At 32.2% G+C, this 17,497-nt stretch overlaps 3 protein-coding genes across 5 annotated transcripts in view; 2 read left to right on the top strand and 1 right to left on the bottom strand.

Moving 5' to 3' along the window:
* Positions 1-124: 124 nt before the first annotated feature.
* LOC140049080 (uncharacterized) lies at positions 125-4,574 on the top strand. Its single transcript, XM_072093901.1, has 6 exons — positions 125-644; positions 1,832-1,962; positions 2,266-2,369; positions 2,982-3,057; positions 3,377-3,508; positions 3,759-4,574. Exons 1-6 carry the CDS (start codon positions 334-336, stop codon positions 3,947-3,949), a joined length of 945 nt encoding a protein of 314 aa, XP_071950002.1. The 5' UTR covers positions 125-333; the 3' UTR covers positions 3,950-4,574.
* Positions 4,575-10,553: 5,979 nt separating this feature from the next.
* Positions 10,554-14,166, bottom strand: LOC140049090 (uncharacterized). Its single transcript, XM_072093915.1, has 2 exons — positions 14,143-14,166; positions 10,554-13,015 (listed from the first exon to the last, which is right to left on the bottom strand). Exon 2 carries the CDS (start codon positions 12,978-12,980, stop codon positions 10,653-10,655), a length of 2,328 nt encoding a protein of 775 aa, XP_071950016.1. The 5' UTR covers positions 12,981-13,015; positions 14,143-14,166; the 3' UTR covers positions 10,554-10,652.
* Positions 14,167-15,096: 930 nt separating this feature from the next.
* Positions 15,097-17,497, top strand: part of LOC140050131 (arf-GAP with Rho-GAP domain, ANK repeat and PH domain-containing protein 1-like) — a 50,589-nt gene continuing 48,188 nt past the window's right edge. For all 3 annotated transcript variants that reach the window (XM_072095182.1, XM_072095181.1, XM_072095183.1), the window contains exon 1: positions 15,097-15,277. The gene's annotated coding sequence lies outside the window, so the exon portion shown is untranslated. The remainder of the gene's footprint in view (positions 15,278-17,497) is intronic.

Raw genomic sequence — 17,497 nt, 5'->3', positions numbered from 1 at the left:
TTATTTTTTAACAAAATTATTAAATACTATTTAAATTCAAATTATTATTGATTTAACTGTTTTAAAAGATTTTTCAATGTTATAAATATTTTCATACCATTTATTTTATTTTTAAGGTTTACAAAGTCAATTTATAATGTCATGTTTGATTGGATTACCCACAATTGACTGTGGAGTATTCGTGATTGATCTTTCTTTTATTATAACATGTCAAGGGTTAGCCAGTTGCCTAGGGCGCTGATTTTGTGTACATTGGTTATCCTTGCTATCTAATCGTCTCATAAAGTTGTGAAAACAAACAATTAATTTCTGTTTAAAAAGGAACCCCAGACAATGGCTACAGGGCATATTTTACCTGGATTTAGTGATTTAAGGGGAGGGGGAATAGTGTCACAATTTCGCTCCCGTTCCGCTGATCCTATCATGACTGGATATAGACACCGTGTTATAGAATACAGTCCGACATCAACACAAGAGCTTGAGGCTATACGACGGGCCGCGGTCAAGGCGTGGACCCCAGAACCGACAGACAAACCGACTACATATTCGAATAGTTACTATAATAAAGGACAAGTCTCTAAAAGAAGTCTTACCAAGGCAAGACCGACTTCCACAACTAGAAGGAACAAACCACATCCACCAAAGTAAGATTATATAAACAAATTTAAATAATAAAATTATCATAACTTAAATATTATTTTTATTTCTTAAAAGAATGATTTTAAAATGAATTGTATTAATATTAATACTTAGATAGTGCATTTTCTTATTCAAATTCAAAAAACATTTATTTGTTCAACAATGGCATTATACAGTATAATATATAGATGTGTACATAAATGAAAACATTAGTAATAAGCCATCATTTGGGGTCTTCTCTAGAAGAAATCAAGTTTCTTGTCTCGAGAAAGACCCCAGAAACAATACACATACATTTAAACTAATACAATTTACTACATAAAATAATAAATAAAAACAAAAACGATGAAATAAAAATAGATACTTTCAGTGTACTACAATCATAATAATATTAAAATTAGTATAAAGAAATAAGATATTTTTTACAATTTTTACGAAAAGTATAAAGAGATTTAAAATGGTTTAGTTTGTCATCAAGATCATTCCAGATTCGCGGTCCTGAAACAGAAATAAAATATTCGGAAATTTTCAGTCTAAAAGGAGGTACATCAAGATGCTGAAATTTATTGTCGATACGTAAATTGTACTTGTGTGATTTTGTATGATGACTTAATAGATTAGACATTGTCACAGGGAGTTTGGTATTAAGGAATTGAAAAATAAAGGAAGCAATTTGTGTTGTAAATAGATCATGTAGACTAAGAATATTTAGTTTTTTAAGTAAAGGTTGGGAAGGGGCGAGATAGTGAGAGAAAGTAATAATACGGGCAGCACGTTTAATTTGTTTATTAAGTTTTTCTAAATTTGATGGGTAGTCGGCTGCCCAAATAATGTTGCAATAAAGAAGATGAGGTTGTATAATGGTGTTATATAACAAGAGTAAGATATGTTGTGGAAAAAAATGTCTTAATGTAATCTTGTGTAATGGTCTACATTTACTAATATAATGTTATTATGCTACACATTAATTTTAATAATTAAATGATTTGTTATTAATTACCAATATGACACACATTTATAGCTATATCTATATTTCCATATATATAAACTTAGTACTCAAGTTCCAAAACATGTTTATATCCTTGAACATTTTTGTTGTTGTTATTGTATCACAGATTGAATGGAAGAAAATGCAATTTTTCTTTAAAATTAAGAACTGATTTGTTCACAATTATATATTTTTTCCCAACAGCGTATTCCTTACATGCCATTTAAAAGAAGTACCTGGTTACCACGATCCCGACTCTGCCTTTGGGAAAGAGTTGAACGCAGTGGAAGGCTTCCGGAATCCAGATGATCGAGTTAAAACAGAAATATACAGAAGTGAGTTTCAGTGGTGGATCAAAAACTAGGCATATTCCGAAAAAAATATTTATATGCTTTTATACAGTAGAACCCCTATATAGTCCCTACATTTTCATAACCTTAAAATGTCCCCTTTGATAGGGATGTTACCTGAATAGAGGATGTCCCATGAATAGAGGTTACCTGTAGTGATAAAAATTTCTTCTTGTTTATTCTAGGAGATAATTGTCCCCTTAAAAGGAGTTTCTCTTGAATTATTGCAATGAGATTCTGTTGGTTAAATTTTGAAGAGAGTAGCATTATTTAATATTATCATTTCAGTTGATGGAGTTTGTCGTAAAGAAGAACAGGAGCAACGGAAACATTTAAGAGAGAAATACATTGGGCGACCTGCAACAGCTGGAGTCCTGCCATATGATGAAAAGGTGAAAGACGTGTAAAACTACAACATTTTCTTACAAAAGATTGTTCTATCAAGGTCAAACCAAAGCTGTGTTGTGCCAAAGTATTAACACAGTGTGCGAACTAGAAAAGGTCGGAGTAGAATAAATATATGGTACACTGCCAAAACATATTTCAACTGCCTATCGAGTGCCAAATATTTGATAAATAAATTTCTATGATCACTGACCAAAGTGTCGTATTCCATTAGGAACTTTCGTAGTCAACATAAAGATTTGTTTTACAAATGGAGTAGGAGTACATTTTTATTTTTTTTGTAAATTGTAAACTGAAAATCATTTGGTTAGAAAATGTTAACAAAGCCAGCTTTTGGTTAAGAACCATCTTAACGCTCAAAATACTCTGTTAAGTAAGTACTCAAAGAAAACGGTAAAGTCCCAATCAAATATGTCAATAATCATTTTTTAAACGAGAGGGGGAAGGTAATGGTCCAATTCCTCCTATGAGCACCTGGTTCTACATTAGCATAATCAAAAGGTCTTGATGACTCATGTCATGATGTTCAAATTGAAACTTTGTCGCCCACATACTATAACTGTTTTTAATTTAGTACTTGTGTTTTTGACTTCCTGTAGTCAGTGAAAGAAATGTTTCAGGACCCAAGACAAGCCCAGGCAGCAGAGGCATGGATGAAATTAGCAAGAAGAAAAGGTAGATCAGACATTTGAACAAGTTCAATAAACCCCTCAAAATCAACATGTGAAATTCAGAAATTGAAAATCACCCTAACAGACTAACAATTTGCTAGAAGCTTTTTCATAATTTCTAATTAAAAACCTTTTATATTCTTTTGGATATTCTCCACTGGGAGATATGGCTTATGCCAGTGTATCGTATCATGATGAGTACAACTACTAATTCCCCTATGGAAGGATTTGGTGCACTGTATCTCATCTGCAATGCCCCCATGATCCTCTAGGTCATGGGAGAACTAGAACACGGAAATTAAATAATTTATACTTTATTATAGATCGACAGGCGATTCATAAAATGATGGATACAACTCAAAGTAAGGCGTACTGTATGGAATCAAACAAGAAATATGTAAAGGTACCATACCAGTCATCGGTACACAGATATCTCAAGGCAGCTGGCGCCAGAGGTACAGTATAGTGAATTATTCATCTGTTAAATAAAATAATCTAATGTATTAAAGATGTATTTTTATTTATTTTTTGTTGCATATGCCATTTTAATGTCACATAATAGTTGAAGTTTGAAGAAAAATTTAATCGAAAAAAAAAAATTATTTACGTGAAAAAATTTAAAGCAAAACATAGTCAAATTGGCTGCCAACCAATGGGTTTTTGGTTGAATTTGACCATTAATTTTGTCATATACTTTTTCTGCAGAATCCAAAGTTGCCACACGGTTGTTCCAATCCTTAGAGAGCGACCCGAACAGATACAGAACACCATTGAACGCAGCACATTATCATATCACCGACTACAGTTCTCAAGTAAAGGATGCAGAATCAACCAAACCCAGGATCAGACCTTGGAAGTATGACTTTACAATACACCCAGAATTTCACTCATCTTGATGGTACCGAAGCTTTCCAGCAAACTACATCAACGTTAGTGTAGCAGCAGTGTGTATGCCATTGGTTGGCATGTTAATGGGCCTGGAATCTAGAGTAATTCAATGTAGAATACAATGCATTGTATTGTCTTGGATTCTCCATAACATCTGCCATCTTTTCTCTCTGAAAGCAGGGTTATTATTTTTCCTGCAACTCTTAGAGATGGGGTGTAATGAGATGGAGTAAACCTTTCCGATCAGGAGGATCGAATTGCATATGACCTGGGGCTCAACACAGGAGGACAAGACCCCTGGTTTAGCACTCCTAAGTAGCTGCTCATATGCTGGAGCCCCTGGGTTTAGCCAGTGAGCGCATATAGCCGTTACGCTGCTGCATATAATACTAGTACTGTTTATATACATTCCAAATAAAAAATAGGTGCAATGATACCTTAACCCACCCATGATCCTATTGGTCATAAAAGGGGTCTTGTAATTTATTTGCAAAATAATTTTTACACTAAAAAAAATATATTGACTTGATTAAAATGCATAGTTACAGTAATATATATCTTTTTTTAAATGTGAAAGTTTTTAAGGCTGTCTAGAAAAAAACTTAGATATTAGTTTTCTAGACACCCATTGTTTGTGTGTGTGATTTTGTATAATAAAATCCTATAATAGTGTAAAGTTAGTTCTCGATGTTTTTATAGATACATTGTTGTACTGTATTGTAAATTGTACCTGCTGCTCAGTGGCATAATGCAGAGGCCCCCTTTTCCTTCCAGGCCCTGCTCAGAGGCCTCTAAGCTCTGGGGCCTCAGGGTTTTTAGCCAGTGAGCACTCATAGCCATACACCACTGATCTTACTGAAATACTCTAGAACTAAGAAAGTTGCAAAAATTGATTTAACTGATTCCCAGCTATCCAACAAACCTTGATAAATTTAAGCTGCAGTTCACAACTGTAGTGTAGGTGTCTAGCATACTGTATTCAATCGGATTATACACACAATAAAATACAAAGAAGTCACAAAAACGTAACTTATGCCACATTTATTACTAATATGTACGTCACAACGCATTAGCAGCAGGACTAGACAATTTCACACACAAATATTTAAATTACATGAATAAATTATTTTAAAATGCATGAAACCAGTAATTTCTGATGCCAAATGAATGGGTGGAATTTTAAAATACAAAATTATGGCCTACAAAAAATGTTTGCACAAAAATGACATACACCATGTTTCTTTATAAAATAAGTATTAAATAGGGAGAAAAAAATAATATAAATATATGTTTGGTGGTCATAAATAATACTTTTTCAAAATGTCACAAATATAATAAAAAAAACATCTGGTTTACTGTACATTCCTTGATTAATGTTTAGCACTTTGTTTCTAATATATAATTACAGTTAAAACTGGCAGTACGGTCCTTATACACTGGCACCCTTAAATTGTGACCATTACACATTACAATCTGTTATTAATGGCGTACATTTGGTCATGGTCCATAGATTATGGAACACAGCTTATCAACTTTTTGTTTAATTTTCCAAAATTCATAGTCTTTGAACAAAGACTTTTTGAGAAAAAACTTACATTGGAAACAAAATATAGCGATTCTGCTAATAATAGAGCTAGTATATTACATAATTATTAGGATATAGTAAGTACATGGTTGAATGCTTTTGTTAATTACTGTATTCAATACATTGCGTTACTAATGTATCTTAGCCTTTAGGCCAATGGCAGGAGACAAAGCAACTATAATACAGCGTTGTCAAATAGGCAGGGATCAGTAAATTATTGCACATAATTGTTTATATCTGAATACAGTTGGCAACTGAGTTCTATTATAAGCACATAGCACAATTTTAAGACGATGAATACAAGCTAATTTTTCGGGGCGGAATCAAGCGGGCCACCCAATTTTGACGCATAATTTTACAAAAATAATGTTTAGATAATGATTGTCTTGTTTCTATTTTCATATTAACAACCAAAAAAGTATTACAATTTGTTGTGTAAACAAAACTATTTAAGCACACAATTTTTCTTAATTCCAACATGGTTTTAACAGATGAAGTTATCCAAGAAATAATTTTTGATCAGAAGTTTAAATTTAAAATCTGTTCTTTTCTGTTGAGCACAAAAGCTACATAGTAACGTTAACATTTTCTTAATACTTTTTCTAAACTTGATTTTTTAAGAGTTGTATCAGCTTCATATGATTATATTTAAATATTACTTCTAATTAAAGACCGCTAGGGTCGGCCCAAGTATTATTACACTCCCTTTCATAAAGTCATTAAAACTAAAGGTTCGTAATTAAAATGTAAAAAAAAAGCGAAAGATTATATGTATCTTTAAATAGAATTCTATAAAAAAAAAATGCACCATTTTACAATGTGCTTTTACACATTTAGCAGTACATAAACTTTTTATATGAGGTATTTAAAAGCTGTATTAAACATAACAAAAAATTAAGTAATTTAAATAAAAAGTATCTCTGTTTAGACATGCAGTTACATATTACGATACTAATATTATACTGTGCCCGAGTGTAGTCCCATGAGATTATACTCAGTCATATATGGTACTGTTGTACTACTGAAATATATTAACATTGATCATATGCTTTTTATACAGTAACTTTCTATTGCTTATTGTTACAATACATGCGATTTTACTAATAATATTTTTCTAACATTAACACATTATTTACACTAATCTTCTATGTCCTTTTTAGGATCTTATTATTCAAAGGTTTATCAACTGAAATTGCATATTTAAGTTGAAAATTAATGAAAAAGTTTGTAAAGATTATTCACACTAGTTATTGTGCACACCTTGGAATATAATAGACAAACATAAAATTGGCTTATTGGTGGTGTAAACTCCATCCTCCTTCCCCGACACAAAATTGCCTGAAACCTGATAGAGGAAGTCTTTATACTAGACAAAATGAGTGGGCGGGTTTACAACTAGTTCCTCAATGATGACCTACAGTATTACAATATGTTCAAGTTGTAGATGCCTGTGTTTAATGGGACATACCTACCGGTATGCCCCTATGACCAGGCTTAGCATTACATAAACATATATTGTACCAATATCCTTAATCGTAAACTTATTCAAACTAAACTATGACAGCCATGTATGGAAATGGGAGATTGATACTGTATACAGTAAATTATCATTTGTTTTAACCCTGTTGACCACCATAGTACAGCCACAACAATAAATACAACGATGCTGTATATAGTATGAACAAATATGTCACCAACCCACATATCAATAACTAACTGTATACAATTCATTTGTTCTAAAAGGCTGTATCACCAGAACTGGCAATCAGTTTTGGGCAAGTCCACCTGGGACTTGCGTCACTAGTCCCTTACTTATGGGAAATTATACATCGATATTATATACACATTTAAAAGAATTCAGTACTGTCTAGCACATTTTAAATACGATGACGATTTTTTTTATGGAGTTTCAATTTTTCTATTCAAATATAGAAGCTAAGTATTCATATTTTAAACAGAAGCATAATATTGCATTTATCATTTACTGTACAATACTCTGAGCATGATTGTACTGCTTTCCGAACACACTTAAAATTAGCTTGTTGGAAGTATGTTAATTAAACATAACTGTTTTGATACATTTCAAATTGATTTCCAAATGTGTTTCAATGCAATAATTATTCACACTTAAATATAGTTATTTTAACACAATATGAAATTATTTTATTGTCCCATGGAAACATTTATACATAATTATTGATGTGTACTCAAATATAAGCCCCAATGGGCTTAATCTCAATAGTATACACATCAAGAAAAATAAGTTCAAGATTTATGTTGTAGATAGTAAAGGTGGGATTATTTATACAGGTATTCAACCATTAGTGAATGATATATAAAGCATTGGCAAAATAATAAATTATTATAATTTACTGTAAAAAACATTGTTTTGGCAACTAAAAAAATACATTACAATTACATATAGCATATTTGAAAATAAATAAATATAATTTAAACAAAAAAGAGATGAATATATCCTATACTATTAAAGGACAATAATATTGAGTTTTTCAAAATATATTTACTACCTTTAACAGAGACCTTAAATATTTGACCAATATTATTAAATAGATTATTTTGCATAAAATGCATTTAAATTTGGAGTTGATTTAAGTACAGTATTTTCATATAAATTTGAGAAAGTTTCCATTTTTTTAGGGGGGGTACATATAGTTATATGTTTTTAATGTATCCATTTTGAAATCTGCATAATACTGAAAGTTTGCCAGTTTTATTGCTGGTCCTATTTTAGAATATTGTATCACGAAAATGGCCTAAACTGCCAATACCAAAAATAAATGTGCATTAATATTTAATAATGCAAATATAAATTAAAGTACACATAATTTACAAAGTAAAAAAGTGGTTGTAACAAAAAAATCTTGATCTGTGTAAAAAAGGGGCATTTATCAATTATTAAATAATAATATTACTGACATATTTGATCTTTAACAAAAGACAATATAGAAACAATCTACTTTTTATAATAAAAAAAAAGCTTTTAAAAATATTTACAGTTATAAATTAAATATGCATGGTATTTTATTGTGACAATTGTGACCAATATGCCGCAAAGATCCACTGTGACAATTGTTTTAGCTTTAATGATGAATAAATATCATAATTATATACAGATAAGACATCTGCTCACGATCCAATCACAATAAGCAAATCATATTCGTATATTATGTGCTATAGGGCATCAGCAAGGGTCAAAGGTCAGTGGTGGTGTTGGTAGATTACTAGATTTAAGCACACTTTAAATCCACCCACATAATGAGAGAACTAACTGTAATATATCCATTAGTGACATTCTTTTGTGATTCAGAATATCTATATATTTCTCCCAATAATTTCAAGAGGACACAAACTTGTGTGTATTTTTTTACTCCTATTTTGTGTGAAACAGTAAAACCCCCCACCCCCCATTTTTACAAAGGGTACATTATTTGTTCCCAACTGATTATTGTTCTATTAGGAAATTTTTTTTTAAACGCAAGATTTTTGTTTTGAAAAACTGTTTGTGACCCAAATTCTCTTGTGAAGAAGTGTTTACACCTATCTCTCAATCACTGTCCATCCAAGTTTTTCGTACTGTGTACCAAACCTTACAAACTGTATGCCAAAACACAATAACAATTTATCGCAATAGTTTGCCTTACACTAAAGCTTGGTTCCCACTAGAACGTAACGCAAGGACGTAAACGCAACGCAAGCGTTTTAACCAATGACAAGCGAAGTTATAGACAGTTAGCAATCACAAGCAAATAAGCCATCGCTTGTGATTGGTCCATTCACTTGCGTTGCGTTACGTCCTTGCGTTGCGTCGCTAGTGGGAACCACGCTTAACAAAAAACTGTACAAAATATACCTTTCTGAAGTTATTACAAAAAGTTTATGCAAATGAAATGCAAATTTCTACTAAAAATAAGAAATAACCTCCCTAATAAATAATCCTATTTACGAAATAATCATAACCTATCATACATTAACAAGTGTACAAACAATTTAAAATCATAATAAAATGATAACAAATTACGGTACATATTATTGTAAAAAAAAAGAAGTTCATTTACAATGTCCACATAAAGAAAGCAATAATTCTAATTATTATTGATATTAAAATTATTAAATATGGGTGCAACAACTATAAGCTGATTACTTACAGAAGGAATTTTAAGGAAGACTTTAATGTATCATAAAATAGCAGCAGTTATTTATGTATAATACATTTCACCAAGAAAGCCTAATACTGATGAATATGCACAACAATCATTACAATTATTTATCATTATCATGTTTAATAATAATAATGGGAAGAAATATGTAATTATTTATTAATTATTATTATTATAGGAAGCACATGAGCAGAACGTTTTTCAATAAAGAACAAATAATCTTAGTTGCCCAAATAGAAACTATTCAATTACGTCATTTTCAAAATAAATTTGAATCCAAAGTTTCAACTATACAAAAAAATGTTTATTTTTTAAAAATTTCAACTGCTATTATAATATATTTTTATGTTTTTGATCTGTTTGTTCATCTTCAACAACAAAATTGATACCCAATTTCAAACGAGCTATTCCTGGTCAGCAAATATATTGGATATCCTGAGCAATAATAAAATAAGGGATTATGTCAAATTTATTTTACTGCAGTTACTGCAGAAATTACATAATTTTTCTTACAATGATGTATGTTTTATTTTTTTTCCCCAATGAATAGGTTTATGAGACAGTCACTGCGCAACACACAGTGTTTGTGTAAGATTAAACATAAAAGCTTGCTAAATAGTAGAATAGTTTGCCATGGTTCCTAACATGTCTTTGAAATCAACAAACACATGTATCAGACCAATATCTGTATTATACAGTAGATACCAAAACAGATTATTTTAAGAGATTATTTTAATAATGGAACAAAAATATCATGAGGTATTATGTAAATTAAACATTCACTCAGAAAAATGCCATCCACCATAGGACACTTTTCCAAAATAAAAAAAACTAAAAAATGACTCCATCTTTAAAATTGGAGTGCAGTGGGAATGAATAGCGACTGAACGTCTTAAGTCTTAAGAAATAAGTTAATAACTGCAAAGGATATAAACAAGATAGAAAACTTTATTTAGTGTGCTTTTTCATGTGGACAGCAAGATTGTCTCTTCTGGAACATTTAAAATCACACTGATTGCACTTATATGGTTTTTCACCGGTGTGACTTCGTCGATGTTCCATCAACTTGCGCAACTCTTTCAGCGGGTAGTTACAAATATCGCAGGGGAATCTACCATTCTCTTTATAACCGTGCAAATGTTCTTTTAACCCTTGCTTTGAATCAAATTCTGCTTTACATTTATAACAAGTTGATTCATAATGGGAGAACCCTTTCAATTTGATTGGTTTCTTAATATCTTTCTTTCCTTCTGCTTCAAGACTCTGTACAAATTCCAGATAAATATTTCTTTCTCGAGGTGGTGATAACTTTGCCTCTGGAATTTCAGGGATGGCTCCTTCTTTCACAAGGCCCAATGACTGTAAGAAATCACCTTGATCAGAAAATTCTGCAAAATACTCGGAGTATTCTTCATCAAGTACGCTAGAGATTCCTTCATTCAGAAATGGATTACGTGAGGGTGAGCTAGAGCACGATTCTGGAAAGGTAGTAGCAATCAAGTTACTGCTGCAAGATTGATGGCTTGGACTTGACTGGAAAATCTTGTCTGGTGATATCATAAACATGCTTCCATCTCTTCTAGTTGCGTCGGAACTACTTTGTGATAACCCAGAATGGTACGAAACATTGTTGCCATTAAGAAGTTTTTCTGGTGGTCCTCTAATGAAGAGTGCTGGACTGATTTCACTGCCAATCTTTGTTGAGAGTCTTTGTCTTTTTTTGGAAGGTTCATCAAGATCGGAGGACGATGGCATTGAATATGGCACAAGTGCATCATATTCAGACCCAGTAAGAAGCATGGAAGATGGAAGCTTACCTAAATCTACTGCCGCCTTGTCCAAGTCACTGCCAGTCAATAAAGAGCATTCATTGCCGTTCAAAGATGTTTTGACGGGACTGCTGGAAGTATCAGGAATTACTGATCTCTGGATTGTCGGCACAAGGGAAGATTCTAATTCTTTTAAAGATTTATCAGCACAGAAGAAAGAGTGATTTGTAGACTGTTTAACATTTTTGTTCTCTTGGCAAATGTTTGAAGAAACTTTATCAGAGTGAATTTCAACTAAAACAGATTTTTCTAAATTGATAGTTGCAATGTCTGTGTGAGCATCTTTAATATTTACATTATTATTGTCTTTTCTTGGTTTTTTAGAAAGTGGTTTCTCGGCATGCGAATGAATTCTTCTTAAATGACCTTTTAAATTGTCTTTACGGTTGCAAGAGAAATGACAAAGTTTGCAACGGAAAGGTTTGTCCCCAGTGTGAACTCGTCGATGTTGGATAACTTTTTGTCGTGCACAAAAGCATTCTCCGCAAAACTCACAAACATACATGTTTCCAGATTTATGCATCTTCATGTGCTGTGTGACATCTTCTCTAGTCTCCAGTTCCAAACCACAAACTTTACAATTGCACACCGTGGCAAGAGAACTAAACTTAGAGGATTCTTTTGAGGATCCTGAGTAATGAGTTTGTTCATGTTTAGCAAGATCATCAGAATCCAAACATAAGAATTGGCAAGAGGAACAACAGAACACGTTTAAGTCATGAGCTTTATTAACATGATCTGTCAAGGTTTTGAAGTCAGAAGTACCCTGCCAGCATATGCTACAACCAATTCTATGAGACTTGATAAAACGAAGCATTTGCTCCAGAACATGGTCTGGAGAATGATCAACTAAAGACTTGACGTCTTGGAATGTACTTCTGCACTGTGAACAGTAATAATACGAAACTTTGTGGTTGTTGGAGATGTGTGTTTCCAAAGAAACAACATCGTTGAACGACGCTTGGCATAGCATGCAATGAATTAGATTTTCATCTCTACTAGTGATGTTTTCAACAACATCCGACTGTTTGGTTTCCTTCTTTTGAACCACCTTACAGCTAAGCCTGGATTTTTGCGTTACCCGATTCACCTCTTTATTCTTCGGCACCGATACTTCTTTCTTGTTATTATTCAGTTTCTTTTCAAGACTTTCCTTTTTAATCAATTGCTTATCACATAGTGTCTTTTGTGGCGCAGGTGTCTTTTGCGGCGCAGATGTCCCTTGGTCCAGAAATAAATTATTCAACAACGAATGACTATTTGCTAGGATTGAACTTCTGGCCTGGTTAATTAAATCATGTTTTGGCCGGTCTGTTGCAATCTCTACCTCACTCTGCACACCATCTTCAAACGTAAATGTCATAGGTACATAAGTGCTTTGGATGTCGGCAGATGGACTCCATACATGATCTAAAGTGACCATAGTCTGAATGCTGCCAACGTCCATTTTGAAGATGCACTTACATACTTAGAGTGGCCCTACTGAAAGAGAAAACAAAAAAAAATTACATTCATCAATCAAAAAGCTATAGCTACAAATTAAGTTAATGTCTACTCTAGCTATTTCAAGTGATTCTGTTTACACATTTTCCACAATCAGCATAACCATGCTTTGAAAGCGCCTGACATACTACTAACAGCCTAACACCCATAAAATAGCACCCTCTATGTTTGAATGTATTTTGTTAAATGATAGCACCCTCTATAGTTTAGCCCTGCTTTATAATTTTTCTAATATTTCTTTTTATTTTCCAGTTGGGACCTCTAAATGTACATAAAATATTCTGATTTGAGATTCTTTCTTCTTATTTCTCAATCTTTAGATCAAAAAAATTGTATAAATAATAAAATTTAAACACATTTATAAATTCGTGTTTGTTTTTAATAAAAATGTTAATATATTACAATAACATTTTATTTTATGATTGAAATTATCGACTAAATAAAGAGTTGACACATCATCCATCTGTCTGGGTCTGAAATGTTGACGAAAACATTTATGGTTAATTAGTGGAATAAAGATAATTCTAAAACAGTCAAAATAAATAAAAATACTATCACGAAACTAAAAGGCCTAAAATGTATTCTAAAGCTGTCTGGAGACCCGACAAGAATTTACTGCCCACTGTGTGTAATTACACACCTTGCTCACGGCCGCCGTGCGTGCTGGATGCATAGTGAGTGGATAATTCATCCATCCATCCATAATAATAAAACTTGTGCAGTAAAAAACGAAATCAAAATCATTTTTTAGTACATTATTTATAAATGATGTATCCGGCAATTATTGTGTTTTTAATAACGGAGTTCGTGTTGTGTAGGTAATTATATTGTTCTGTCATTTGGAACCTGTCGCCTTATTGAGGCTGACCGTAAAAAAAAGATGAATGGGGAAAGGTAACAAAAGAACTCGTCCAACAAGCATTAGGACGTGCCCACATCCACCTTGTACTGGAAAAAAATACTTTTCTTAAATCAATAGTAAATCTCAATTAAATTTAATCCGGAATCGTTTATCCCTAAAGAATTTAATTTACATCCTGTAATACTAAATTATGAATAATTAACTACTAAAGTAATATTTAAAGTGATATTCAGGGCGTGCGTACCTTTTTCTGAGCATCAAATCGGGTCAGTCTAGCCAAAATTACGACAAAGAAAACGATAAAATAGAAAAACAAAGTACATGCGCCCTCTATTTTGGTACTGGGATTTAATTTCGCTTAAATAATTCGTATGTAATGCCAACATCTTTTAAATAAAATAATTGCGTTTGTCTTGTCAATAACAATAGAAAAAATCGATTAATATTCATACAAATTTTCTTAAAATTATATTGATTTATTTATGTCATTTCGAGTTACAGTAATTGTAAAATAAAATACATTATCGAAGCATACATAATCTATTGATGGCGCTAGTCAGTTCTAAAACTAGTTAAAATACTGAAATTATAGAAGACAATGACAGCTTATTTTTAAAAATGTATTGTTTAATTTGTTTCGTTTTTTTCTTTATAAATTAAAGAAGAATAAATTGAAAGTGTTTTTTTCTTGGATTATTTTCAGTTTAATTTTTATTGATATCAATATTAATATATAATTTATAATAAATTTACATTTCAGAAAGAAAGAGAATTATCATTTTATTATTTATATACATTTATTTTAAGAATAAAATGAAATAAACTCCAAACCCATTTAAATTATCGCAGTCCGATCGGTGGCACTTAATTTTGATTCTACTCTAGAGACGGTAAGCGCATTGAGGAAATGCGTAACACGCGCGCTTAGACGCGTTTCCGTTACGCACTTTCTGTACGCTCTATAATGCAGACGCACAATACAGCGAATTACACGTACGTCAAACAGAACGAAAATGTGTTTTTATTATTACATTTTACATGAAAATAGCTTATAATATTATTAATTTAAATTATGTATATTAAACAACAAAAAATGTATCGGCAGTATTCGGAAGTATTCGGTTTTTTATCGACAGTTCTCAGTCAATTGATAAACACTTATAAGAGCTAAAACCCTTGACAGTACACAATGCAATATCTGAGGCGGAAGTAGGTAACACAAATACGAACAGCGAGAGATCCAGGAAAGTTATCAAACTTCCTGGACAGAAGTCCCAGTAGCACGTAAAAAGGTAGCCAAAAAATTGTTTATGGCCCTGGAATTTTAAACCAGTTCAATGTCATATAGACTTTTTTGTCTACTTGTTCTACAAAATCTGGTAAGTATGGTGAAGGTATTTTGATATAATTTAATGAATAAAACACTGTTAAAAACTATGTTTTAAGTCTGTACTTAGTGTGTAGGCTGTACGGCCTAGCCCCATGATACATACAGACATACAGGATATTTGTTTCTCACTACCACCATAGCCGCCTCCTGTATTGTACTGTTTGTAGCTTAAATTAAACCATTCAACAAAAAGGCATTATTCTAAAGGAATATTGTAATTATATGTTGAATAGTTTGCTCATTTTCTTAATAAACAATTGTTTTAAAACAATTATTCAATGCAGTTTTTTTGAATTGTATTTTTTATATTATTTATAACATTTTTTTTTTTAATAAGGAAAGTATAGATTATTAGTACTAGTTCAATGATGGAGATTCACCTAACAGCGCTACACTACATTTTCACACTTTATCCATGATTATCAGTAGGCAAGCGCCAACAAATACGTTAGGGCCATAGCCACCAGTATGGTTGGTACGGTTTCAACCTGATCACTTTTTCAGAGAGACGTACCCAGTGGCTTCAACAGAGATTGTTGCTATCCTGCAAAAATCGCCACCACTTAATGTTTTTCGCTGTGGCTAAAGATACGGTACCGTATTCTAACTTCTGTTTACTAAAGATACGGTAAAATTGCATTACGTCATAACCAGCCAATGGGGTGCTGGTACGTGTGTGTGACGTCATCGTATAAGGACTTTGTGGATTTTTTTCATATCGCGAAAACCATAGAGGTATACTTCCATGGCGAAAACAGTGATCAACCGCATTTTCTTTATAATTTATTTATCGCTATTATCGCCGTCGTGTGTGACAAAAACTAAATGTAGCCTACGTCTGTTATTATTATTGAAAAGCCATGTTGATTTTAATTCTAGAAAATTACAGAAAACCGTTTTAAAAGAGGCCTAGGCCTACTTACTACGTACTATGTATAACCTCATTATATGAGTTTGTTTGTGTAGGGAAAGCGATGCCAGGCTGGGGCCAGCTGCATATGTGTGCGCTGATTTCTGTGACTCGTCAGCCCTGGGGCTACACTGCTGTCTAAATCATAGTATTTAAGGGCCCCTTTATTGTCCGCATTTGCTTGTGGTTTATGGTCACCATTGTAAACAAAGTTTTAAAAAAATATAGGCCTAAATAAGCCATTTGGAATAAAAATAAAACCCTCATCTGCAGCGCACACACATCCACGCAGCCTGGCGCCGCCGATAGGAATTCTCTACATATATACAACCAACAACAGACGCGATATGAAAAAAAAATCCCAAGTCCTTATACGATGACGTCACACACGTACCAGCACCCCATTGGCTGATTATGACGTAATGCAATTTTACCGTACCTTTAGTAAACAGAAGTTAGAATACGGTACCTTATCTTTAGCCACGGCGTAATTTTTTTGTGGCTGCATCAGTGTATGTGCCAGCCAGCTAGTCCTAGAACCTACAGTATTCTGTCTACTCTTAAGATTAACAATCTGAAATGTCATGTAAAATCATAAATAAAAATCTTCCTAATATGCAAACAGAACTTGTGATTTTCACACCATGTTAACATGCTGCTGTACTGTAGCCATTTATCAAAAATTATTTATTTTTAGACACTAAAGTAATAAAACCTAAACCACTATCTTTTTTGTTTTTTAAAAATGTCTTTAAATCATAAAAACAGTCATGTGAGAATTTTTCTAAGAAATTCAATAATTAAACATCCTTTCAGGGACGTTATTAGAAATTATAATAAAAACTAAAAAATCCTAAAAATAACAATTTGCCTATTCATGAAACTACTGTACAATATTAAAATCAATTCAATATTTTTCAAATATATACTATAAAACTTTATGTGACAAAAAAAGTGATATGCCCAAATATGGACATGATGATGTTATATCACTACCATATTTGGTCATATCACCACCATATTTGGGTACATCACCTTTTGTTGTCAAACTTGTCTGATAGTCTAGACAGAGCTAATACCAATTCATTGTTTCCTATTGTTTCAGTGGTTTTAATTCAGATCCATGTATGTGTAGGAATTCCCTTAAACTTTTCATAAATTTTGAGAGAAAAATATATAAATTTTTATTTTATAAGCACGATAAATTATTAAATAGTTTATCCATCCTGTAATTGGTGAGTTACTCTCTGTTGGATGTGTATGAAATAAACGAATAATGATTTCAAGGAACAAGTTTTG

This window comes from Antedon mediterranea, chromosome 5, assembly GCF_964355755.1.
Source record: "Antedon mediterranea chromosome 5, ecAntMedi1.1, whole genome shotgun sequence".
In the NCBI taxonomy this organism is placed as follows: Eukaryota; Metazoa; Echinodermata; class Crinoidea; order Comatulida; family Antedonidae; genus Antedon; species Antedon mediterranea.
Note: the sequence above shows the minus strand (reverse complement) of the source record. Positions and strands in the feature narration are given on the sequence as shown.

What these genes read in the sequence shown, in the direction of transcription:
- LOC140049080 (XM_072093901.1), top strand. Translation starts at nt 334, where the DNA reads ATGGCTACAGGGCATATTTTACCTGGATTTAGTGATTTAAGGGGAGGG. An exon ending in AACAAACCACATCCACCAAA is followed by an intron (nt 645 to 1,831) that starts GTAAGATTATAT and finishes TTTTCCCAACAG; the next exon opens with CGTATTCCTTACATGCCATT. An exon ending in TCCTGCCATATGATGAAAAG is followed by an intron (nt 2,370 to 2,981) that starts GTGAAAGACGTG and finishes GACTTCCTGTAG; the next exon opens with TCAGTGAAAGAAATGTTTCA.
- LOC140049090 (XM_072093915.1), bottom strand. Translation starts at nt 12,980, where the DNA reads ATGGACGTTGGCAGCATTCAGACTATGGTCACTTTAGATCATGTATGG.